Genomic DNA, 26214 nt, shown 5'->3' with positions numbered 1-26214 from the left:
AGGAAGTAACCATCCAACCTTCCTGGACCTGGAACAAGTCCTCACTGCTTAACAGTCTCTCTCACACATTCAAGGAAGACTAACCCATTCAGTTGATAACACATGCAGACTGTTCACATTCATAACCCGGGAGTACATAAACAAAGGGATATATTACTATCATACCAAAATAGCAACAAAGTAACATTTCACTCTTGCCTTACCTCCCCCTGACATTTCTTATTTTCTATATCAAACTAAATAATTTTTATTTTGTTTATTGTTTCGTTAGGGACAAATGAATAATTGTGCAGTTTCAACTTGATCTGGGAGAAAAACCTACAAAATTTGTACCTGACAGGCATAAGGAGTTGATATAAGCCTTGTAAAAACACCCTTTAGATCACTATTTTGACATTTTACCATCACAGATGAGACAAAGATACAGATCACAAAATCAGGACACAATATTTTGATCTCAAGGCAATCCAACTTTCTGATGTAAACTATGCATGAAATGTTTAAAAAGTGAAGACTCAAGGGATAAAATGTAGATAAATAGCTACTGGTGAACAAATAGCTCTAGTCTAGCCTACATCTAACAAATGGAGTTAAAATGAAAACTAATATTTGATATGCTGGACGACAAGTCCCTCCTCACCAGCCCCCTACAGTGCAAACAATGGTAGAAGTAGAACATAAAACCTCACATTTGTCATTTCTAAGCTAATTCGCTTGAAGCACAGGGTAATTTTTTTTTAATTACCGGTATATCTAATAGTTGACAACGATAATCTTTCAATATGGCGATTTACTCATTTAGAAACTGTTTAGTCAGTTTAGATCTAGAGTCAAGTCTACTTGTCTGTTTCAAAACCTCTCTCAATCTTCCTCTTTTCATTTTCAAAACGTTTTATTACATCGTTACCACATTTCTTTCTCTTCTTGATCTATTTACCCTCTTCATGCAATTTATTACTTTAAATTTAATAATGAAAAAAGGGTAAACAAAGAGCAGATTACTCTTAGTCTTATTACGATTAACTTTAACTTGGAGTGTGAAAAGTACCAATAGAATTAGAAAGAATAGATCTAGAAAAATAAATCTAGACTGAAGATCTGGATTTCTAGTCATCGAGAACACACTTCACATGCGACTTTACACACTATAGGCATAGGGCATAGATATCTAGATTTATATTTAAAAATTGAATAGACCAGTAATACAGCTACTCTAATCTATATATAATATAGATCTAGAAACAATCCAAAATCAAAGTTCAAAGTGGTTCGATATCTTAAACTTGAACATGATTTTAATAATCTTTCCAGCCCAGGATCAATAATTTAAATATACATCTAGTCTATAACTAATACTCAGTAATACTACTAAAAGTACTATCTCTAGCTCTAATTTTAATAGTATAGTAATAGTAATACTAGACTTAGAAGTCAGATTTTCTAGGACTGTGTAGCTGTAGCCAGATGAGCCTTACTTAGAGTTAGATCTATCTAAAATTTTGATAAAAAATTAAACATTGCAATACACTAATAAAAACCTACATTGTTAAAAAGAAATTGACAAAATAGGATTCCTGATCACACCAAATTTATATAGACTCTAATATATATTACAATTTTTGAAGGTAAAAGAAATTATCATAAATTATTTATTGAAAATTTGGGAACATGATGATGTTGGCAGAGAGCACTTACAGAATTTAAATTTAAGTCAAGCTTTTCTCACTTGCATTAAATTTGTAGGCCTACATTGTAATGAATTTTAGGATTGAATTTTGTTAGTTGATGTTGCAACACTATACAGTGAAAATTTTGTCTTCCGATTCTTTATATGAAAAATTCTTTCATCCTGGTTGACAGAGATCTGAGATTTAGCATATCTAACCTTTTTCTATATAAAATATAAAAAAAACACATTGTCTACTTTTTCATTGCTAACAATATGTTTTATTTTTTCAGGATGACTCATCTCTCAAATTGAATTTCAAGTTTTTCTCTTGATTCTCCACCTGACTTAAAGCAGATAAAAAGAATTTAAAGATTTAGTTATCCTACACAGTCAATTTAATATAAACATACATTTATTGAAAATGTTTCTAATGGAAAATGTAAGCTTTAATCAGGAAGATGCTACTATAGAAACTCATCAATTGAAAGGTTATCTTCTTATCTACTCAGATGACAGTGATGTGATGGAAGTACATTTTAATCATAAAGTAAAAATTCATTTTGTCTTACACGAAACACTGAAACATGTAGCAGCTGAAAGCTCTACTAGTGTGCCACATCCAGTGAGTATGACAGATGTGAAATGTGAAGACATTCAAGTTGATGTTGTTCCAGCAGAAAATGAGGGCACTTTTTATGATGGAAGTTCTGAAGAGGACATTGGATCCAAATCTTTAAATGATCTAACAAGTCTCTCAGTCAATCAGCTCACATCTCCTTGTAGCATTGTTTTAAAACCTAAAGATGATCTACATACTTCTGCAAAAGTGCCAAGAAATCCCTCAATTGTTTCTAAATTTACAGCTGATTATGCTAGTGATGTTATTGGCAAAAGTATTAAGCAGCCAAACACTTCTATTCTACATGTTTCAAAATCAGTCTCCGACAAGACAAACACATCTCTATATGGTTTGCATTGTCAGCTGTGTAACTCATGGTTCCCCAATACTGTAGCAGAAAATAAGCATAAAAGAAATCCTGATACTCAGTCAAGCTGTGGGCAGTGCCCAGCTGTTTACCCCTGCAAGGCAGATTTATTTAGTCACATATATGAGATGCACAATTTTATCTTTCTGAAAAACCAGTTCCCAGAATGCAACTTGCTAGATGAAATACAGTGGCCGAAAGACAGAAAGAGAATCACATGCCCAATGTGTGGTCATGTGACAAGTTACAAGTATCTCAAATATCATATAGACACTCATTTTGATGATCTGTCATACAAATGTTGTCTCTGTGGATGTGCATTAAGAAATGGTTACAGTTATGCCAAGCATTGTAAAGAACACGTCCCTGAACTACCTTCATTAACTGGATTAGAAAACAGAGAGAAGGAAACAATGGCAATTCAAAAAGTCTGCTCCACAGTGAAAGTTAAAAATAGTAATACTCAAAGTAAAATTATTCAAGAAGTTAGTAAAATTAAGATAAAAAAAAATGTTTGTGTTGTTGATGAAAGAAGGGAGACAACAGGCTTTAGTGAGCTTGAGCTGAGACAAGAATCAGATCCTAATTGTTTAGAGGAAATTATAGAACTTGGTGTCGGAGATAAAGAAGAACAAAGAGAACACCACTGCATCTATTGCAAGAAAACATTTTCTTCTCAAAAACAATTTCGGCTTCATCGTGTTACTTCAAGCTTAAATCTTAAGTGCCACATCTGTGGTGTAGCGCTTCCCTCACAAGCTTTGTTGATCATTCATGAATTTGAGGTTCACAGGCTTCCATGTATCCTGGCTGAGAATGACAATGAGGCTGGTAAAGATTTCCCCACAGAGTCTAGGAGAAGAAATATTAACAAACAACAGAGGTGTAGGGGCAAACAGTTTGTTGCGTGCCCAGTGTGCACTGCCCAGGTGACCAGATTTACTCTTCCACTGCATATCATGCGAAGGCACACCAACGAAAGCCCTTTCAAATGCTGCATTTGTAATCATCCCTGCTCGAGTATAAGGATATACAAACTCCATTGTGATGAACACAATGGCCAGCTGAGACGAGGATACTTTCACTGCTCGTCCTGTCCTGCCGTGTTCAATAACAAAAGTGACCTGCATAAACATGCCGTTGTTCACAAGCGGATTTGTCATTTCTGTAATGTTGACTTTGAACATGTCAACTTGCTAGAGGTCCATTACAACACAGAGCACTTCAATCAGATGTTAAAATGCAAGCACTGCAGCAAAAGGTTTGCCAATGAGCATAAGCTTAAAGAACACGAGAGGCATCACAGGTTCACTACTGCTAGGCCATGTCCCAAATGTGGGATTATGGTGAAGCGTCTCAAAGTTCACTTGCTCCGCCGTCATCCTGAACCTGGCGTTGAATTCCTATGCTCCCTTTGCCCTAAGAAGTATACCAACGAGGTTGAGTTCAATAACCATCTTCGTCGACATAATGACTCTGAAAATGGTGTGAAATTCACCTGTCCTAAGTGTCAGAAAACATTTAGTTGTCGCAGTTACCTCAACGACCACATTAAAGTTCACTTGACTCGCAAGCTTTATGATTGCCCTATATGTGGGAAACAGTGCACAGAGAAATATAACTTAAAAATTCACATGCGCATCCATTCTAGTCATAAACTGTTTCACTGCGATCAATGTGGTCAGGGTTTCAACTATAAAGCATCACTTATCAGTCATCAGAAGTCAAAACACAAGTTGATCACTTCATAGCATTAAATCACACTGCTGTTGGAATGTATTATTAAACTGTGATATTGTTTACTGTGTCTACAATCACTGTGTTGTCCAGTTGAGTGCTAAATTTGGTTGTTATATATATATATATATCATGAAATTTTTAGTTGTTGTTTTTTGGTTTCAGTGCATTACTTCATATTTTTTGCAATCATTGTATGTTTTGTATAAATGTGATTTTGGAAATATGACTATGTGATACTATTGTTTAATAACAGCAACTTCAGTGCATTGACTATGATGTGAACAAATCTCACTGGATAAGTTCTACATAGGTTGTACCTATGCCATTTTATGTGAGGCTAGAGTCTTAGCACTGGGTCGTAAGATATTGAACATGATTTTAAAAACGTAACCTCCACCAATTCATTTCAGCAGCCTAAATCATTAGCATTCTGCCACCCCCAGATATCGTTTTGCCATAATTTGTCATCATTTTGCCCCCACCCTTTCCCCCCCCCCCTCCCCCCAGTTATAATTTTTCCATTAACAGTCACCATGCTAGGATACTTGCATATAAAAAAAAAAGTTGCAAGTTTGTATCAAATGAGTCCTCTACATATGTACTAAACATACTTAAATTTTCTATCAGCCACTCTTCCACTATACTTTATAACACTTCACACTCCACAATTTACCTGCTAAGTATCTCTCTCCTCTCTATGTTGCTAATTACTAATGATTAGTTAAAATGTTATTATAATTGGTATATATGGACCAATAAAAACATTTTGTCACTATTTAAAACAAAGTTGAACTTTTATTATAACGCGTATATGAACTCATTATGTTTCTTTCTTGTATGTTTCTTGTATTAACTCACTTTGTTTCACGTGAGGAGATTTACAGGATATTTTTTCTTTAAAAGGGGGGGGGGGTAATGTTCTTTTTTTATATAAGAGCAAAATAATCTATAAAAAAAAATATATATCATCTGCATAGACTTAAACTTTTTTTTTATGTAAGTTTTTTTTTTTTGTTTTTACAACTCCACTTATTAGCTCTCAAAAACGAATTTCATAGAAATTCAAATGTTTTTATATATCTTTGGGGAAACAAAAATACTAGCTGATTGGAGACACAATGAAAACTTTTGTTTGACGTTATATCATTTTTCAAAATATTGTCTTCAAATAAATTTGGTATAATTTGAACAAACGTTAGTGGGAATACCTGCATACATTCAGTACATGAGTTGAATAAACATTCAGAACAATTTTGCGCTCTTGTCTTATGTCTGATGGTCGGGAACACGACAAATCGTTCACAACGGTTCACTGATAAATAGTACAACTTATTAATAATGCTCAATATCAATAGGTCTGTGATCAATAACATATCTCTTAACTAGATCCAGAATCATAAGTCTAGATTAATGTCTTTTCATGTTTCCAATACTGGAGCTATATCGAAAAACTAGAATTTTCTACTCTGAGTAGGCTTACTTAACTTAATCCTATGCACTCCCAGGAGAGCATAGGCCTGCAACCATACCTCTCCACCGAACTCCGAGTAGATGTATTTATGGGCGTAAAGAGGTGTTTTTTTCGGATGAAAGGATTGGGGCGTGTACAATAATTTTTTTTTTTAAATCAGTCATTCATAAACTTAATGATCTTACTAAAGCTCATCAACTTTCACAAAGGAGAATTTATTTTTTTTTACGGTACCGGTAATTACAAAAAATATGAATTTATGCCTACATTTGTTATCGGTAGGCCCGGTGGCTGACTGGGATTTTTAATTTCGGGATCTTTATGGCCCCAGTTCTAATGGGTACCTGACATTAGTTGGGAAAAATATATAAAGTCGGTTGTTCGCTGTGCTGGCCACATGACACCCTCGTTAACCGTAAGCCACAGAAACAGGTGACCTTTACATCATCTGCCCTATAGATCGCAAGGTCTGAAAGGGGAACATTACTTTTTGAAATCTTTAATGCACTTGATTCAATTAGTAGCAGATGACACAGCCTCATTCGTTTAAATAATTTGATGAGGAAATATATTGACTTATTTTGGATCGGGTAAAGATTCCCAATTTAAAAAGTTGCTTTCGTGTTCCTTTAGTTCTACATGTCAATGTACATGGCGATTAGAAATGAAAGTCCCCATACAGAATACGCGTAGGACGTAGGCTAATCATCTTCTATTTTTGAAGTAACGTCTGTATTTCATATGATACGGTCTAGAAAACCGAAGGTCACGTCGAGTAATTTACATTGCCTAAAAGTATTGGGCTATTATTGGCTTGGAAGAAAGTCTTTGCAGTGTAACGTCTCAAATGGTTACGTTCAGACATTAATATTGCAATTAGTATAAGTCTTTAGTACGAAACATCAAGTAGGCTAACGCAAAATCTCTATGTTATAGGGTTAAACATGCATTTTGTAGCAAAGTAAAACGGCACATTTTCCAAAGAGATTTAAAAAGATTGCGTTAGTATACTAAAGAAGCGTTTCCGTGGGGCATCCGACCACGTACTTTACAGCTCACTAAAAAATGCCTTTGGCATTTGTTCGTCCTCCATACGGGAAACGTGCCCTGTCCAGCGTGACTGTCGGACTCTAAGATGCTTTTTTTGTTTTTTAAAGTTTAGGCTACTAAAACAAAAGTGTTTGCAAAGAAAGTATTTAGGCCTATATTTTATTGAGTTTTATTTCCGGTTAACGGAAAGACACGTTTCTCTCACTCCCTTTTGATTTATTATGTGTACCCGGGGGAACATAGGATCGCAACCACACCTCTGCACAGAGCTTGGTTCTGAGCAGCTTTCTTTATGTTTCTTAGTCATCTGAGTATCCCCAGCTTCGCTGATGACTTACATTCTGTTTTGCCTGGAACTGCCCACTTATTCCTCTTTCCTTGCGGATTCCTATCAAGTGCCTGCCTTGCCACATTAATTGGTAGTAGGTTTACGCAGAGTACGTTATATCAAGCGACATTTTCGCTTTTCCCCACAAGTCGACAGTAGATAGGCCTAATAGTTTTTTTAGGGTCATCTGATTCCCAATATCAGGAGTAGGTAGCTGTTGGTGAAAGTCGGGAGTTTTTTTTTTTTTTTTTTGTTTGTTTTTGTGACTCTCCATGTTTCGGAACCGTAGGCCAATCGAACGACCGACTTTACGTATGTGCCTAAGATTTGGTTCTAGTTCTGTAAAGACGGTGCTTAATTAGAGTGCCAGATTGATTAAAGATTGGTAAAGGCAAACCTTTATTAATGTGATTCGTAAATTGTCATCAGTTCCGTACAGTCATTGCTAACCCTATCTACCACATAGGTGGAATGTGATTCGTACATTGTCATCAGTTCCGTACAGTCATTGCTAAGCCTATCTACCACATAGGTGGAATGTGATTCGTACATTGTCATCAGTTCCGTACAGTCATTGCTAAGCCTATCTACCACATAGGTGGAATGTGATTCGTACATTGTCATCAGTTCCGTACAGTCATTGCTAACCCTATCTACCACATAGGTGGAATGTGATTCGTACATTGTCATCAGTTCCGTACAGTCATTGCTAAGCCTATCTACCACATAGGTGGAATGTGATTCGTACATTGTCATCAGTTCCGTACAGTCATTGCTAAGCCTATCTACCACATAGGTGGAATGTGATTCGTACATTGTCATCAGTTCCGTACAGTCATTGCTAACCCTATCTACCACATAGGTGGAATGTGATTCGTACATTGTCATCAGTTCCGTACAGTCATTGCTAACCCTATCTACCACATAGGTGGAATGTGATTCGTACATTGTCATCAGTTCCGTACAGTCATTGCTAACCCTATCTACCACATAGGTGGAATGTGATTCGTACATTGTCATCAGTTCCGTACAGTCATTGCTAACCCTATCTACCACATAGGTGGAATGTGATTCGTACATTGTCATCAGTTCCGTACAGTCATTGCTAAGCCTATCTACCACATAGGTGGAATGTGATTCGTACATTGTCATCAGTTCCGTACAGTCATTGCTAACCCTATCTACCACATAGGTGGAATGTGATTCGTACATTGTCATCAGTTCCGTACAGTCATTGCTAACCCTATCTACCACATAGGTGGAATGTGATTCGTACATTGTCATCAGTTCCGTACAGTCATTGCTAACCCTATCTACCACATAGGTGGAATGTGATTCCGTACATTGTCATCAGTTCCGTACAGTCATTGCTAAGCCTATCTACCACATAGGTGGAATGTGATTCGTACATTGTCATCAGTTCCGTACAGTCATTGCTAACCCTATCTACCACATAGGTGGAATGTGATTCGTACATTGTCATCAGTTCCGTACAGCCATTGCTAACCCTATCTACCACATAGGTGGAATGTGATTCGTACATTGTCATCAGTTCCGTACAGCCATTGCTAACCCTATCTACCACATAGGTGGAATGTGATTCGTACATTGTCATCAGTTCCGTACAGTCATTGCTAACCCTATCTACCACATAGGTGGAATGTGATTCGTACATTGTCATCAGTTCCGTACAGTCATTGCTAAGCCTATCTACCACATAGGTGGAATGTGATTCGTACATTGTCATCAGTTCCGTACAGTCATTGCTAAGCCTATCTACCACATAGGTGAAATGGTCTGACCGAGGATGTTCTCCCCCTGTAGTACTATTGGGTTCTCTTCTTTGTTATTGATTCTCATAGTTTCGGTTTTCTCTTTGTTTATCACTATTCCAGTCTTTTCGGTACATCTGAGAGTTTGGTCAGTTTGGCCTGAGCGTTTTGTGTTATGTATGGAAGAGGAGACAGATGTCATCGGCGAAATCCAAGTCTTCCAGATGTTGAGTTAGGATCTACTCAGATTCCACTGTAATCCTTTTTTTTTTTTTGGCGACTGTCTTTTCTCGTGACTCGATTAGTGATTAATAAATAGTAAGGACAAAAGTACGCATTTTTGTCTTACCTATATTTTTACTGGAAATGAATTGGTAAACTAACAGTTGTATGTTACTTCGCGTTTGGCACGGTGAGCCACCTTTTTCAATGTGAGGAAAAAAAATTACTTTTCTTGTATTTTAACCAGTGGCGTCACTGCGGGTGGGGGGGGGTGCGGTCCGCACCGGGTGACACCCGTTAGGGGGATGACACCCAGGGAAAAAATGGAATACCTGAAAATTTTTAAAAGGCTAAATATTGGAACATGTTATCCACAATTGATAAATAGATCTCTCTATATATTTAAAAATATTTCGGTTAAACATATTAATTTTTTTAAATTAAATTCTACAAAATGTCTAAAACGTTAAATCATACTTTAAATAAAAAGCAGACGTGAAACCTTACTTCCAGCTGTATATTAGCTGCATGTATATAAACACTAAAAAAAATTGTATCGAATCTATTGAAATAGTAGCTAGCACCGTAATATCAGGATGCCAACCAAATAGTCACTGTTTAACAAATGACGACACTCTTCAGACATTAAATATTTTTGAAATCTCACATGTAATTAATGTACATTTTGTAGAATTCGAAAGTGACAATTGAGATTTCTGAAGATGATGATGTAATTTTAGAAGTTGAATGTAAAAGAAACTCTAGCCAAGATGAAGGAAATGTTACAATGAATCAGTTGAATGATATAGACTTCGATTTTTTAGGGGCTAGTTTCTTCTTGTCGTGTGCCTATTTCACAAGAATTGCGCTGAAAATTATCCAGAGCAAAAGGAAAAGTACGCCAGTTGTTAAAAGAAGGGTTTTGATGCTTCCTATTGGGGATGATTTTGTCACTTAATATCAAGAAATTGTATGATTTTGTTTTGTCGACTATTTTCAACTAATTCTATAGAAATGAAATAGAAATTAGTCACTTCATTTAATAAGTGGTGGATATAAAGTCCGAAGTTGGAACATCAAAAGACGTGTGAAAACTTAGTCATCAGGAAAATTGGAAAACAAGAACATCCGGGTACAAATACATTTATCAAAGAAGTCGTTGCTATGATTGATGTAAAGAAGAAAAACAATGGAAGGATAAATTGCACGGATTGTTTCTATAAAATCGGAATAGTTAACATTTCCTGACCATATTTACGAAAGTCTTTACTGAATAGAGAATCTCCATAAATTGTTATGTATATAAAACCCATAATTGAAAGTATATCTATAATGTTCAACAGTTTATGTTTTAGAAAACCACGTAAAAAGATATAGGCCTACTTACTGTATTTTGTTTGAAAGCACAACTGTTCTAGTAGGCCTACCACTGATCCGATTCATAAGTTATACGATTTTAAGGTAGAAAAAGCTAGTGAATATCTAGATACTATCTTAAAGTGTCTAGAAATGAATCAGCTTGAAACTATGATATGTCTAAATCAGGAATATAAAAAAATGCAGTTACGGTGAATGGAGGCGCGGTGACCGAGTGGTAGGCCCTAAAGCGCTTGGCTTCCGAACCGAGGATTCTGGGTTCGAATCCTGATGAAGACTGAGAGTTTGAATTTCGGAATTTTAGGGCGCCTCCGAGTCCACCCAGCTCTAATGGGTACCTGACATTAGTTGGGGAAAAGTAAAGGCGGTTGGTCATTGTGCTGGCCATATGAGACCCTCGTTAACCGTGGGCCACAGAAACAGATGACCTTTACATCATCGGCCCTGAAAGGGGTTCTTCACTTTTTTTAGCTTCGGTATATGGAGCCAAAAAGGAGTACAGGAAATTTTAAGAACCAACAGAAAACCTATTTAATAGATGTGTATAACATTCGTTTAATTTATGCGGTCTACATTCTTTTTCAGAAAATGCGTCTTGCCCAAAAATTTTTGGTACAATGGTAATAATTTTTTCGTTCTAAAATTAGTCTTTAAATGCGCAGCTTAAGATCTATTGCCAGATGACTTTTATTTCACATATCATTGGTTGTTGTTATTTTTTTTTGTTTGTTTTTTGTTTTAGAGAAGATGTACTAGAAAGCCAAAGATACATAAACGTAGCCTTTAAACTATTGACAAAATGGTGGCTAATCCAACTTTTTCTTTACCAAGATTGAACTATAGATAATTTGTAATCTGAAACATTTTACAAGCAAACATTTTACAAACACTAAATAGCAGCGCCGGACTTAACCATTGTGACCAAGATGTCATGGAAAGAGAACAATTAAGCAATCTACTATGTATATTTACAGGTCACTAAATAGCAGGGCCGGGCTTAACAATTGTGGGGCCCTATGCGAAACGGATTTCGCGGGACCAAGTTTGGGTATAGGGAAGCGGATAAGTGAAATTTAAGAGTTTGTATTACAAAATAAATTCGTCTTTGCAATTTTTTTATTCATTCTTTACTACGCACAGAATTACTTTACGAGCCTTGCGTGTGCAAAGTCATACAGTATATCAATAATTCTGTTTCCTACATAGATCATTGCTCAATAGCAAGAATTACCAAATGTTTTAATCTATCTTTGAGAATTGTTGACCTCAAGTAATTCTTCATTAGTTTGAGGTGCGAGAAGCTTCTTTCACCAGATTACACAATTACGGCTAATGCATAATGCAGTTTTTATTTAACGCGCTTAGGATTGGCGTTTTTCATATTGAATGACACCCCAAAATGGCAATTTTTGTCTATATATTTCCGTATATTTTAAGTACTTTTTCGTATATTTTGTAATTTCGGGAGATTTCCAGGAGCTCCTGGTAAATTGACAGGAGGGCGCGGGAAATCTGTTTTAAGTTATAATATGGTTTAATTTAATAATTTATACACCTAGAATTAGCGTGAGTCCTATGAAAGTGCGGGGCCCACTGCGATCGCATAGTTTGCAGTGGCTTAAGGCCGGTCCTGCAAAATAGCGGCGAATGCTACGCCGCGGTCGACTAGTAGATCTATATATTTAATATATATATTCTTAATTTAAAGTAATAAGAGTTTTGACCCTCTGAATTTAGAACCTATGTGCCTTAACTTAACAATAACCATAAGCCCGATTAAACTAACGATCATTTATTTTTTTCAGACTAATCTCCCTTCCTTAGTAATTTGTCGACACGTCAAAAAACAACATGGCAGAACATTGAGAAACTAACCTAGATTCTATTTGTTTACAATTTTACTAAGGCGATAAAATATTTTCATTAATCTTTAGCAGTCTTTTGAAATGATGCTATAGATCTATACTATATCAAGTATATCTATATCCTATTCAATTTATAACTATGTCATGGATTGGAGGCAGCCTCTCTTCCTTAACTGGACAGTTATCGAATTTGACAAAAGATATTTTGAATGAAGGAACTGAGGAAGTTATCGGTAAATAATTAATCAATTCAGTTATTTCAGTGTCAATTATTCATAATCATCAAGATCTATATAGATCTAGATCTCTAATGAATCTATGATTCTATGACAATGGTTTTTAACTGTAAAAATTATCCCCTCCCCCCCTTTTTACACTAGAGTAGTCAGTACAGTCACTAAACAGGTGACTAGATATTTATAATCATTATTTTTTTATATATTCAACGTGTATACACAATCTAAAAAACTTCTGTTCAATAGTCTAGAGTCCCAATGATGGAATAAAGGCCAATGAATGAGGTTGTTCTGGATTTCTGACATTTAATTTTTTTATTAAGCTAATTTAACTTAAGCTAAGTCTAGTCACTCTAGTGGAGAGGAGGAGGTCTTCCTATATTTCCATTGCCGGGCATTGCTGTTGCTCCTCTATTTTTAAAAGATTTTACATTCACAAATATTTTAAAATATACAGAGTACATCAACAAAGTTCATGAATGTTCAAATAAATAGATCTATACAAATGTTTTAATATTAAAGGGCCAAGAACTGTTTAAGGATGGGTTTATCAGGGATATTTCTTTTATAGTCCATGACAAGCGTCAACACATTGCAGATGATACATTCACATACTGAAGATGTTTTTACAAACATTCTTGCAAGATTAAAAAAAGGCTTGGTGTAAACTACACTAACATATATATATAATTGGGATAATATGCATATAATTGAAACATTGTTATACGGTTATTTTCATAATAAACGTTAACTATTTTTTAAAGTTGTGTATTTCATATACCAGTACTTCCTGATACATTATGCACATCGATGACAATAAGAATTATTAAAATGTGTGTATTATTACGTTCTTAAAGTTCTTGCATTTTTAAGAAACTCAATGAGTTACTTTATACAAAATGTTACAGTAAAGTTTTAAAAATGCGTAGACGAAATAGATCTAGATCCATTTTACTTAGTAACCAACAATGAAAGGCTGGGGTAAGACACATTTGGCCTGTGTAAGAGTAGATCTAGATGTATCCTTGACTATCAGATGTGTTATTTGTTTGCTAGACAACTCAAGCCTATTGCGCACAAGAAAAACACATGGTCCTCTTTTTATCTTTTATAGCAACTAGTCGGTGTATTGACTATACACTAGACTAGGCCTAGAGCTATCTGACCAATTCAATACACACTGGTCTGCTGTCCAAATTTTAGTGTTCTACTCAAGTTCAAGCTTGTTTACTTTTGGGCAGAGAGGAAGGGGTGGATGAAAGTGTTAAATTTTTTTTCCTAGGGTTGGTTTCCCAAATGCTTAGAACTTAACTGTAGGTGTAGTCAGTGTAGATCAAGAAATCTAGATCTCAGTATGGCAGACTGTAGGTCAATGCTTTGGTAGCTTCTATCAAAGGTTTAACTATCTATTTTAGTTGAAACTATTGAAAAAAATGTATCTCTAGATTCTCCTGTTATTGACAAATTAAAGTTTGGCGCTAATGAATAAATTAAAACCACTAAATATTGACTTAAAAAACGCTTCAGATTCCCACTATAAACTAACTGAAACTAAGCATGGCACACAATGTAAACACAACTCCCACATGACTCCGAAGTAATCCGGAACAACCCCATAGGTTATTGAATGAGTCATTGAAAGATACTGATAGATCTAGAGTCAAGATCTAATCTAGTAGATCTACTAAGCTAAGATCTAGATTAGTAGATTCTCTTGATTTTAGTTGTAAATATGATCCATCAACTCTAGTGTGTCTCTAGTTTAAATTTAGAAGATTTTAGCTAGATCTAGATCTGTCTACAAATATATATATCTAAATCTAGATAAAGAGTTTATCATTATCATTATGATCTAGACTATTTTTCTAGACTCTAGTTGATAGACCTCCATCTAAATCTAGTTTTAGAAATTCTAGAATATTCTAGATCTATAAATAGATCTAATTACTTAATTAATATTTCTATAATAAAGATAAATGAAAGCCAGATAATGAATTGTAACATACATGGATTTCCTACTATAGTTAGTAAAATAAGCCTGAGTAAGCTTGTATTGTGGTTTACAGAACTTTAGATTTGAAGACTGTAAACTAAATTGAATTATAATTTAAAATATAATTCTAGTATTTCTGCTGACTGCAAGAAAAAAAACAACCTTTGCTTCCCTTTATCCTATCATACCTGAAGTCCTGAACATAGCAGTCCTCTGAGGGACTCACCCCCTTCTCTTACTGAGGATATAGCTTTCGATAAGGTTAAAGATTCTTCTTATCATTTGAGCTCTCTCTGTTTTCATAACTTGAAATAGATTTGTGAGAACCTAAATCAACAAAAAAATCTGGATGGTAATAAGAGTAGACACTTTGTTGACATGCTTGGTCTGCTATGATCTTTGTGATATTTCTGTATTTTTGGAGGCAGAGATTTGCGATTCAGCTAACAAAACATAATAAACACAATTTATGTTGCTAGTACTGATGATAAGGCATCATCTAAAAAGTCATCTTTAATTCTGAAGATTAAAAAAGAGTACAGTATTTTACATGTTTACGTAGACATCACATTAGGTTTGACAAAGCTGTTGTCTATTTGCGTTCTCTTCACCTGTTTTCAGTATCACCATTGGTTGCCATGTCACAGGTCACTGTTCATGCTTACTATAATGTCTGTTCTTTTTTATCTGTACTGTTTTCTATCGCTCTAGCCAATCTTTCATTTTTTCTGAAAGGTTTTCCAAAATTTGTAGTAACTTTGGCATTAGTTCTGTTCTTCTCTTATCAAGATAAACTTTTTTTTTTTTTTGCTGTAAGTTCCGTGGCTGTTTTCTCAATTTTCAATTCCATTTTGTAGAGCTTACAAAACATGCAAAATTGCCAGGTTTCTGTAATGTATTTGCAGCAGTTCCTGCTTCAGATTGCATTTTTCATCAGCAATTAGCAGCTCTTTGGTTATCTTTTTCATAAAAACAAGGAATTACTTTCAGGACAGTTACAACTCTGAGTTGACCATGAACCGTTTGGTCAGTTCACTTTGTATCATAGTTTTGACTGTTTCAGTCAAGTTATCTGATGTAATTGAGGAGCTTTTGTTTTTTTTTTTATGTTAGACACTTCCTACAGATTATTCCTATTCTCTGTATTAATTGCATTTTTAAAATCTTTTCTTTAAAAAAAAATTTAAACATAGGTATAGTTTCTTTTGGTGCTCACATTTTATATATACAACATTAAACAGAGTTACCTCCCATGTTACAGTAGGCCAGAATTTTTATTTTATTTTTTACTAGAAACAGGCTGTCAGTCTATATGGTTCAACATTATTAATTTATTAATTTTATCAATGGCCCTTTTACATTATATATTTTGTATGCATTTCTAGTTCAGTTAAGTTGAATATATACATCTTGATGATTGAATGTTGTGTCTGAATTACAAAAATCTAAAACACTAATACCTTACTGCTTCAATTTTTTCTGAGATAAAATACTTAAGGAGATTAATTTTTGTATTCTACCTAGTAAGTCAACAATATTTTGAATTTTTTTCTTTTTTTTTTTAGTTAAACACTAGGGTCCTTTTTTTTTTAAATTCAGTTATTAAATATACAAACATGTTATCTCCTATACATCTAATCCCAAATCTTAAAGACAATAAATATTATATTTTAGATTACATAGTCATATATTATGATTCTTATAAATTATAATATTTTCCGTAGGTTTACACCTTCCTTGTAAACATATTCTGAAAAAATCAGTGAAGTATCAGGCTCTTTGTAAGAAGTATTTAAAATCTTTCTTCCAATCTAAAACCATTCTAGAGTTGAATATACCACAACAAATTAACCAAAAACTAAATATAACATTTGTATGTATGTTTCGTGTGCATGTTAATGCAATCTAATATATCTATATATAGCAAATAACACTCATGTATGTACCAACAGATCTCATAAACTATTAAATGGATTTGCATGAAATTTTGTACACGTTCCTTTTACCACTTAAGTGCTTGCTAAAACACGGTTTTGACAGATTTGCAGCCTGTAAAACACAATTCAAGAAAAGCTGCAAGCTGTCTATTAAACCTCTGTATTTTATTTTTATTATTTCCCCAAAGGGCCTCATTTTATATATAAAGCATAAAAAGAAATAAGACTTTCATATTTTTATAACAAATTTTCTTTTTTTTTTTCCCCTTAAGTAAACTTATTTTTAATTTTCCTTACATCATATTTTTTAGAGGACACAATGCCAAAATAAAACTAGAATTAAATAGCTGAAAATGGGGGGGGGGGGGGGGGGTCATTGCAATAAAAAAAAAAAGGCCAAAAAGTGTTTGTGTGTGTGTAAAAAGAGAAGGAAAGAAAAAGAGAGTAGGCTATTTCATTGTAACAGATACAATAACTCAATGGCTAAAAAGTATGTTAGCAGGATCGTTAAAATATGGCCTGTTTATCGGAAGTTTAAAAAACACGGAGATGTTCTGGCTGTGATAAACAATATAATGACTGGGAACAAATCAACGGATGTATCCAGCATGTCATGCTAGTTTTCTTGGTTAAGGCAGATTAATGAAGCTGTGGCCATGCATGAGATGAACGTCAAGTTTCATTCTTTTAGTACATTTTATATTGTCTTATCATCTTACTTAGTGTCTTTTATTCTGAGGCACACTTTTTATGTTACATTGTAACATGTTTTCACCATGAAGTGATTCATTCAACAATACCTGTCAGTAACAGATGAGGGACAATCTTTATCATGTCATCAGCCAGAAATATTAATTTTGTGGTTTTCCTGCCTTCTCGTGTGATATTTTAAAAAATGTAATAAATTATTCCTCTTTTGTCATTCTGAAACTATTAATTTATTCGACTGTTTTAATTCCTTGAATATGCTAACTATATACATGTCAGTTTTCAGGCTATTTTAAATCTAAAAAAAAATAATAAATAGTTACTTCCCTTTATTAACACATTTTTATCCATATTTTAAATATTTATTTCAAATTATTTATGTTTTTATTTGTGTTGTGACTTCATTTGATTTTTATGTTCCACTGTTTTTGTTTCTCAAACAAATGGATTTCTTTGATCCTAATTCAATTTTTTAAAAAATTAATTAAAATATTTTATTGTTAGAAGCATTTTTTTCTCTTCCAAAAACAATATATCTGATCTGTAATTTGAAAAAAAAATGTTTCAAGTGTTTAAATTTAGTAGTATTCATCATGAGTGCTAAAATAGAAGAAATTATATGCTTTCAATTAGGTAAATATAGGAATTTAGATGCTTGATTCTCAAGAATGGCTGGCTGGTTGTGTGATTATTTTTCTGATACAATGGTCTTGGGCTACCACATTATATTAACTCTTTGCTTACCTGCTATTAAATTTAGGCTATCAGATAATGTTCTTCCTAAAAGCTATGTCTGTATCTTATAATAGGAAAACACATTTCCTATTGCCTTTTAGTAATGAACCTTTTCTTCAGTGCTTGTGTTTCTGCAAATTATTGATCTAAAATTGGCTAATTTGATTTAGGATTCAGAGTTACACACTGATGTAAAGCAAATATTGAACAAGACTCAGGAAATGAAAGCATGCTCTTCATGTCCTATAGTCCATTTTTTATATAGTTATTTCCTTTTACCTATTGCTTGCATTCAGAAGAACAATTACACTTTATGAAGTCTTCAATTGGTTCTGATTTTCTCTGTTATCGATTTAGACTGAACTCTGTAACCCTAATCATAGTCTAGCTTAGGGTGTCAAACACCTAATCCTTATCGTGTATTATCAAGCTAGTTCTATTTTCAGTTCACTAAGTCTCAAATGGTTAGCTCATTTAGATAGATTATATCTGTAAAACAATTTCAGTGTGTTTGAACAGAAAGCTGAACACTAACTTCTAACATGTCATTTAGGTTATGCATAAAGCTCAACTAGCAACAACAGTCTACTATTATGGGGAAAAGTAATGGGAAACTTTTGCTTACACAAATATCAATGCAGAAAGTGTTCTAATCTAACTTATTAAAAATAGCATTTATGACTTTTTAACTTGAAGAAAAAAAATTCAAACTTTTAAAGTTTATTAGCATTTAGAGATAAGATATGATAATTTTTATTGGTCCAATCAAATGGAAATTCAGTTTGACTAAATTGACCATTTCAGCGTAACTACTGTAACAAAAATATAGATGCAAATGCAAACAACATTCACACACAAAACACATACACACTCACAACCAGCACTTTATGGATTTAGAGTTCTATATACTTCTCGATGACCGCTGATAAAGAATGAAACTAGTTAGAGATATTTACAAGCAAAAGCATTTTATAACTTCTCATCAATGTCCTTTTTTTTCATTCTTTTTATGGGAAAAAGAGATCCATTCACATAATCAAGATTTTCTTTTTTTTTTCTTAAACTTTGGAAGTAAGTGAGGATATCTTTTTTATCCAAGAGGATGCTTAAAGAAGGTCTTGTCATCTGTTCTGTGTTCTTGAACAGTTCTTTTTTTTTTATCTCCGCCATTACAGTTTCACCTTGATACACGTCCACACCGTAAAACAGCTTGCGATTGGCTCCCCATTGAGCTAATGATTGCTGATATTACATTTGCAGAGCCAAGCAACTGGCAGCTGTTATCTCTGCATTGTGACCACCGCAACATTGGTTCTCTTATCTGTTGGTTTTTATATGACTCAGAGAGCAAGTCCAGCAGGTTTTTTTTTTCCTCCCCCCTTCCCCTCCACAACCCCTTTTAGGTTCTGTCACTGGCTATTTATTGCTGTGTCCTTAAGGGTTGGGCTGGTGCAGGCCAACTACCATACTGATAAAATAGATTTACCCAGATCTGGGTGTGCACACATTTTTTTTTTTTTGCACAAGTTTACATTTCCCGCCCTATTTGAAATGGATCAGAATTAGAGGGTTATAAAATTTATGATGTTATCTAAGGCTTACTAAATTTAGGAAAAAATTTATAGCTTTAAAAAAAATGTCTTTATCAGGATCAGCTTTTGCTGTTAGATGTGTAGTGTCTAGTTTTTATAAGGCTCCTATTATCTTCAACTTTTGTTTTGTCCACAAAAGTCTAAGAAAAGCTGAAATGAAAGTAGCTGTAGTTTGTAGTTTGTCACCCATCACTTATTGCCTTTAAAGTTATTTTGGACACATGACCTAGTATGAAGTCAGTCATAGGCTGGAACATCTAACTGCTCTGGTAGAACCATACGTCTGCTGAGTAAGGATCATGACATGATCAGAAATGTCTGCCTTATGTGATGTTGAAGATGTCTTTAAAAAATTCACATAAACTTTTATATTTAGACCATAGTTTATTTAGACAACTCTTAAGAAGCTAAAAAAACAAATATAGTATCTAAAAAATAATGAATATAATAATTTGTAAACAATAATTTATGCATATGGACATGTGAAAAACATAATAAATAATGTGACCTAATATAGAATGTATTGTTTCCTGTCAAACTTAGACTATTGAACCAACACTGGGAGACCCAAAACAAGATTTGCATCAAGTAAAGAACAGTTGTAATATTCATTGCTGTGGTTACATTTAACTCTTATAGATGTTTGATTGTGTTATTTTTAGTTGAGACATTTGTATAATAGAATAATAAAAAAGTTATTAACTTGACTCAGTTACAAACTAAAAACTGTTAACTGTTAACCTTTTTTTTTAAAGCCATTTTTCAAATAGATGAGAAGTTTCCTCAATATTCATTTTTTTTAAATGATTTATTTGGTTAAAGGGAAAAGTGTTTTCATTGAGGGGTGCAGGCTTTTATCTGTGTATTGACCTGGATATAAAGAGGGACACTACTTTAAGAGGCTTGCAACAAGTGTTGATTGGGTTGTAAAGAATTGATTTCAAAGGGAGACCATTGTTGGATGTATTGATGAATTATTTTTAAGATCTGCTCCCTTTTTTTTTTACCTTTGTTTTGTGTTATCATTAGATCCTACGGCTGAGCTGCAGGTTGCAAAGGAAAAGATACAACAGCAAGAGTTGCAGTTGTCAACTTTAAAACATGAGGTGAGCTGTTGTTTTTTTTTATATACATAACTTGAACTTTTAGGCAGACACCATTGACATAATTTAAAGTTCTTGATGGTAAGGTGGAGAAAGGGATGTGAAAGAAAATGATTTGTTTCTGCATGAAGTACACATCTCAGTTCCGCAACTAGACAAGAGGATCATTAGATCAAGGATTGTCCAATTTTTCTTTGACCAATGTTTTAACAAAGGTCATAGCCAGCACAATGATCTGTTAGTATCTCTCAACTTTTACACACAAAAAAAATGTCAGTTTCCATTGGGATTTGAACCGAACCTTTCAGAGTGTTGTTTGAAAAAACTTTCACATGGTTATGAAGATATGGTTTTAATTTCCTGCCACTAATGATCACTTTCACCTTTCAGGTGATTTTGACTTAAAGGCTCTCCACTGCGGCTACCATGTGAAGTACAGTTTGAACATGGGTAGATGGGGAGGAAAATGGATAACATTGAATGTTCAAAGACAGAACAAGGGGAAACAATCTGTACATCTTTATCAAAAGCTTCAATAAAATCCATAAAAAGATTTTAGTTCAATGATCTGGTTGTCCAGAGCAGTTTCTTGCCAGAGCACTATGGAAGGACTAGTCCCTTACCGTTTTGTTCCCAATCGGTGTTCATCTCGAGTTGGCCAGAACCACAATTAAGATAATTTAATTGCATTTCCTCATGAATTGACAGGTTGATGTCATGAAATTATTATTTTAAGCTCAATAGCTACAAAAAAAGTTTGTTAGCTTGAAGTTTCTTAAATTTGTTTTATTCTCTTTTCTCTGTATTAAGAATGAACGTCTCAAGCGACTCAATAGAGAATTGGAAGAGAAAGCAGAGACATCAGAACTTCAGATCAATGCAATCACCTCTCAGTATAGGTCACTATTGGAAGACAAAGAGGTAAACTATCTAATAGTGTTAATACTTAATAAATGTACATTTGTTTGCTCTGTTCTGGAAAGAGAAGTTTTTTTTTGTTTGTTTGTTTGTTTTTTTTTTTTCAATTTTTGGAAAAAGCTATCCCTTGCATGATCATATTAGAGGGTGATAACAAATTTTGAAAATAATTCTTAGGCTGTGAAGAGTTAATATATTGACATCCAAAGTTACCCCCCTGGATAGCTCAGCTGTCAGTCCTCTTCAGGAACTCGGCTACTTATTTCATGTACTGGGCATTTTACAATGGATAATAAGGGAAAGAATATTAACGAATAAAAATGATAAATAAATAAATAAAATGATAAATGTGATATTTATTGTCTCTGTTGCATTCAAACTTTTATATTTGGATTGTGAAAAAAAAAAGAGTTTCGTGGAGCTAAAAATGCCTGGCTATAGAATTTCTCACTATAAATATAATCTAAAAATGTTGAATGTAACTTAATATTTTAATTGACTTAATACAATGTATACTGTTATGACATGATAAGGATTTAGTTATTTGTTTCGGGAATAGGGGAAAAGTTTTACTTAGCGACGATGACGTAAAGTTTGTTAAAAAGTAAGAACGCTCTATTCGACACTATCAACAAGACGTTTTTCATTAGAGCAGTGAAAATAAGAAGTTATATCCAGACGGCTAGTAACAGAGGACATTAGATGGATCCCTTCTTGAGGATTAAAAGTGTTTCCTATTTTAACACTAGTGTCGACTACCTATCTTGATTGTTTTGGCATTTCGCCGGTGTCTGAAAGTTACCTCCTGTTTATTTCATTGTTTGTATTTGACACGGTGGAAGAGCCACAACAGTACATTCTATGGAAAGACTCTTTTTGCAAAGTATGACAAAGATAGGTGGGGCATGTACTTTTTAAATTTTTTTTTAGTATTTGAAGTTCTCAAAGCATTCAACAGATCTTGAAATGAGGACATTAGTTTATCAACTAATTGACCAATGTTTTTGTTGTTGCTTTAAGTTCTATTTCTTGTTTACTGTATAAGAGAAAACTTTTTTTTTCCAAAGCTTATATCAACTCACTCTGTTTGTCTGGTAAAAAGTTTGTTTACCTTATTTCCCTGACACTCTATCTCGGATCAAGCTGAAATTTTGCACAATTATTTCACGGCAACACAAATATCAATTTAAAATTAACCAAAATAGTTAATGTACTGTTGGGAATTAATTATTTTGTTTGGTATCTTGAACAAGGTAAAGAAATAGTACTTTATTAAGGTGGTGGTTTAAGCTGAATTAGTCCCCTTTACATGTCGCCGCTTTAAAGTAACTTTGAAACAAAAAGTACAAAACTATACAATCTTCTATTTTCATACACATGTCATTAGTGATGAAGTGGCTCAAACGGGTACCGTATTTTTGTGCACATAATCTTTGGGTTATACAAGTTTTTACAAGCGAGTGGCGGCTGTGCAGAGTATACAAAGGTGCAGGGTTTACAAATTTTATTTTACTCATAAACATATCATAGCGGAAACTATGGACATATAGGCGGGTCTTTATACATCCTATAGTTAGCTGTGTGGTTGTGAAATGTACATTAAAAGCCCTTATGAACATCTCATTATGAATCTCGATGATAGTACTTTATGTACCAACAGTTAACAGCAAGCTTTGCACATTTGGGCTGGTTGTACATTGTTTTCTTTTTTAGAATTTCTGTGCACTTAGAAAACAGTGTGACTAATTAAATGCGTATCAATTTTGTGGATCTACTGTAATGTATAGATAGTCTTTTAAATGATGTAAAAAAACAAAATCTTCTGAAGTTTTGCAGACTTTGCCCAATGAGACTATAGCATCAAGTCTCATCATCAAAAATTACTGGGCCCAGACAACTGGATGTGTAGGCTCTTTCTTCTTTTCACCCCCACCCCCTACCATAAACCTTCAAATGTGTTGTTGTATTATATATAATATAAAGAATATTGATCTTCCAAATACGTCAAAAACATTTTGTAAAATATGTGAAGGGGCTCCCCCTTCTTAGCGCCCCCAGGTTAGAGTCCTGTTTGTACCCCCTGACAGCGGGCTACTTCAGTTTCAGACTTTTTTTATACATTGCTTAATTTCAGAGCTACCTTGTCAAACATCTGAGTAACTCACTCCGTCTATCTGTCCGGTACAAAACTTTTATAGGCTTTTTCTCCCACTTCCCATTCTAGGATGAAGTTGAAATTTTGAACAATTATTTATAGTCAATGACAATTCATGAATCTTTAAAAAAAAATTAACCAATTAGTTATCAATTATGAGTAATTAATTTTGTTTTTAAAAAAAGGAGTAAAACCTGCAGTATTGACATATGGTGTTGATTTTGCATTTTTTCCCTTAGATAATTAATATAAGCCTTGTTTTAAAAAAAGTTTTTTACAAATATTTTGCTTGTTATTGTTTTGCTAGAAATCACGTCTGCTGAGTTCAATTGATTCCTAAGCCACAGTAGTAGTACTTAAATCAAATAAAACGATACAATTTAAACATGAATGCTGTACTAGGGATTTTTTTAAATTAGCTTTTTCGTTTCTCATTGAATCCTGTATGTAACACTAGGTTTCTTACAGCTCCATCTTACTTGTGAAATATTTAGGCACTAGCTCTATTTAATATACAACAATACATATCCTAGATGGGTTCAGGTTACTGCCCTCAGGGAAATGGACTGTAATTTGTTCATTTATTCCATTCTGTAGGGTTCTTAGGCCACACATATATCAGGGTTTTTCAGTGGTGTTTCCAGATACCAGTCATCTTTACTTTTCATAGTTCATGTCAGGCACCCTTTTAGAGCTGGATTAACTCTTGGTCTTCAGTCTGAGCTTCTGTCTTAGATTATAAACCCTAACTCTATCCAAAACTCATACCAAATATTACTAAATCTATTATTGTTTTATAATTTTTATGTTGTTTTTTAGGCTACTTTCTAATTTTTTATTTTTTATTTTGGCTTCAGAATTATGTTTTAAAAACTTTTATATTTTATGACCTTTAAGTTTAATTAGAATGCTATAGGTAGCCACAGCTTAAGTATTTTCCTTTCCAGACATTTTTGTGAAATATCACTCTTCTTGGTTCTATGTCTAAAATTATTTAATTTTATGCCACCCAGGCTACTTTATGTTCATAGTGCCATTTGGCTATCGCCAAAGTTTAATTGAAAAAAACAACAAAAAAAAAACACAACAGATCTTCCAATTGAGCAATTGTGAAAAATCAAAAGTAAAATAAAAACTTCTAAACTTTTTCAGTTGTTTTACAGATTGCTTCAGAGATGCAATTTTTTTTTCTCCTAAAGATTTTGCAGAATTATAAGACTATCCCAGATACACTACAGCATTTTCTATTGCATTGATAATTACAAATCCTAAATATTTACAATTTAAAAAATTCTTATAGGGATTTTTATCTTTTTTACCATCTCAAAGACGGCACAAGTCACCATTTGCACACACACACACACAAAAAATCAAACTCAAACATTTGTTTGTAATCTTGCTGGATAAATTATAAAAGAAATAATAAAATTCACCACTGTAAAGAGTTTGGCTGATTTTTGAATGAAAGTTAACATAAATTCACATATGTTTAGATTTAAATTGTCATAGTATTTATTAAATATTGTTGAATTGTTATCTAAAATGTATATTTGTGAAAAAAAAACATCCTTAGGATAATAAAAGTTATTATATTGAAGCCAAAGTATGACTGTCACTTTCTATATTTAAGAGAAGGAAATTGTTCCTAAGTTTTTGAAGTATTTAGAAGATTAATATTCTTTACATTATGTAAATACAACATTGGAACTAATTGCGCTGTGAACAAAAACTGAAACAAACATTTCTTTATCATTATGTTGTCACATGACATTAGTTTTTTTTGTTTCTTTTTTGGTTCCTTTTTTTTTTTATGTGAATTTGTGTTTGGACAAAAAGACTAATAATGATCACATCTGACTGTACAAATATTTAGACATTTTCTGTTGGCTAATCTATTATGTGGTTGATACAGTACAGTTGTTCTCAATGGTTTAGCCTGGATATTGACTTTGATGTTTGCCCTAATGGTTCTATCTGGGGGTTAATGTGTTTGTTTGTCTAAATCCAGCTGTGTATTAATGGCTGCCTCTGGGTAGCTCTCTCTCTCTGCTCACACTTAGTTCAGTCCTATATAGTAAACATTCTTCATGGAATACCCTGAACTAGTTCCTTAACTCCTAAATAACTTGACTATAGCATCTAAAAATAACATTTTTACAATGTAAATTAATTTGACTGAATAATATTTGACTGTTTTCAAAATATTTCATTCAGGCATATCGTCAGGCTTATCATCAGGCTTATCAAGTATAACATTGTTATTTGTTTATGTATGCTATCTAAGGGTTTACAAACTTCTGTGGACTCTTCCAATGACCCCCACATGCTTCCAACAATCTCATTTGCCTTGCCAAGGG

The 26214-nt window shown here is 33.6% G+C and overlaps 2 protein-coding genes across 7 annotated transcripts in view; both read left to right on the top strand.

Annotated features, from left to right (window-relative positions):
• The first annotated feature begins 766 nt into the window (after nucleotides 1–766).
• On the top strand, nucleotides 767–5326 carry LOC129924896 (zinc finger protein 26-like). 4 transcript variants are annotated; one of them, XM_056022196.1, is made up of 2 exons: nucleotides 767–812; nucleotides 1960–5326. In XM_056022196.1, the coding sequence occupies exon 2, from the start codon at nucleotides 2091–2093 to the stop codon at nucleotides 4404–4406; it is 2316 nt and encodes a 771-aa protein (XP_055878171.1). In that variant the 5' UTR covers nucleotides 767–812; nucleotides 1960–2090; the 3' UTR covers nucleotides 4407–5326. The 4 variants fall into 4 exon arrangements, with proteins under 4 accessions (XP_055878171.1, XP_055878170.1, XP_055878168.1 ...); XM_056022195.1 differs by having other exon boundaries at nucleotides 788–842; XM_056022193.1 differs by lacking the exon at nucleotides 767–812 and adding an exon at nucleotides 823–982.
• A 7117-nt stretch (nucleotides 5327–12443) lies between these two features.
• The window catches only part of LOC106063730 (thyroid receptor-interacting protein 11-like), a 77854-nt gene continuing 64083 nt past the window's right edge, over nucleotides 12444–26214 (top strand). For all 3 annotated transcript variants that reach the window (XM_013222180.2, XM_056022184.1, XM_013222178.2), the window contains exons 1-3: nucleotides 12444–12713; nucleotides 20711–20787; nucleotides 21595–21705. In XM_013222180.2, coding sequence (XP_013077634.2) covers nucleotides 12620–12713; nucleotides 20711–20787; nucleotides 21595–21705 — 282 coding nt within the window. In that variant the 5' untranslated portion in view covers nucleotides 12444–12619. The remainder of the gene's footprint in view (nucleotides 12714–20710; nucleotides 20788–21594; nucleotides 21706–26214) is intronic.

The sequence above is a fragment of the Biomphalaria glabrata genome, chromosome 3 (assembly GCF_947242115.1).
Source record: "Biomphalaria glabrata chromosome 3, xgBioGlab47.1, whole genome shotgun sequence".
NCBI lineage: Eukaryota > Metazoa > Mollusca > Gastropoda > Planorbidae > Biomphalaria > Biomphalaria glabrata.
This window is presented reverse-complemented; position numbering and strand designations above follow the sequence as displayed.

Excerpts from the sequence above, each read along its gene's own strand:
- LOC129924896 (XM_056022196.1), top strand. The coding sequence starts at position 2,091 with ATGTTTCTAATGGAAAATGTAAGCTTTAATCAGGAAGATGCTACTATA.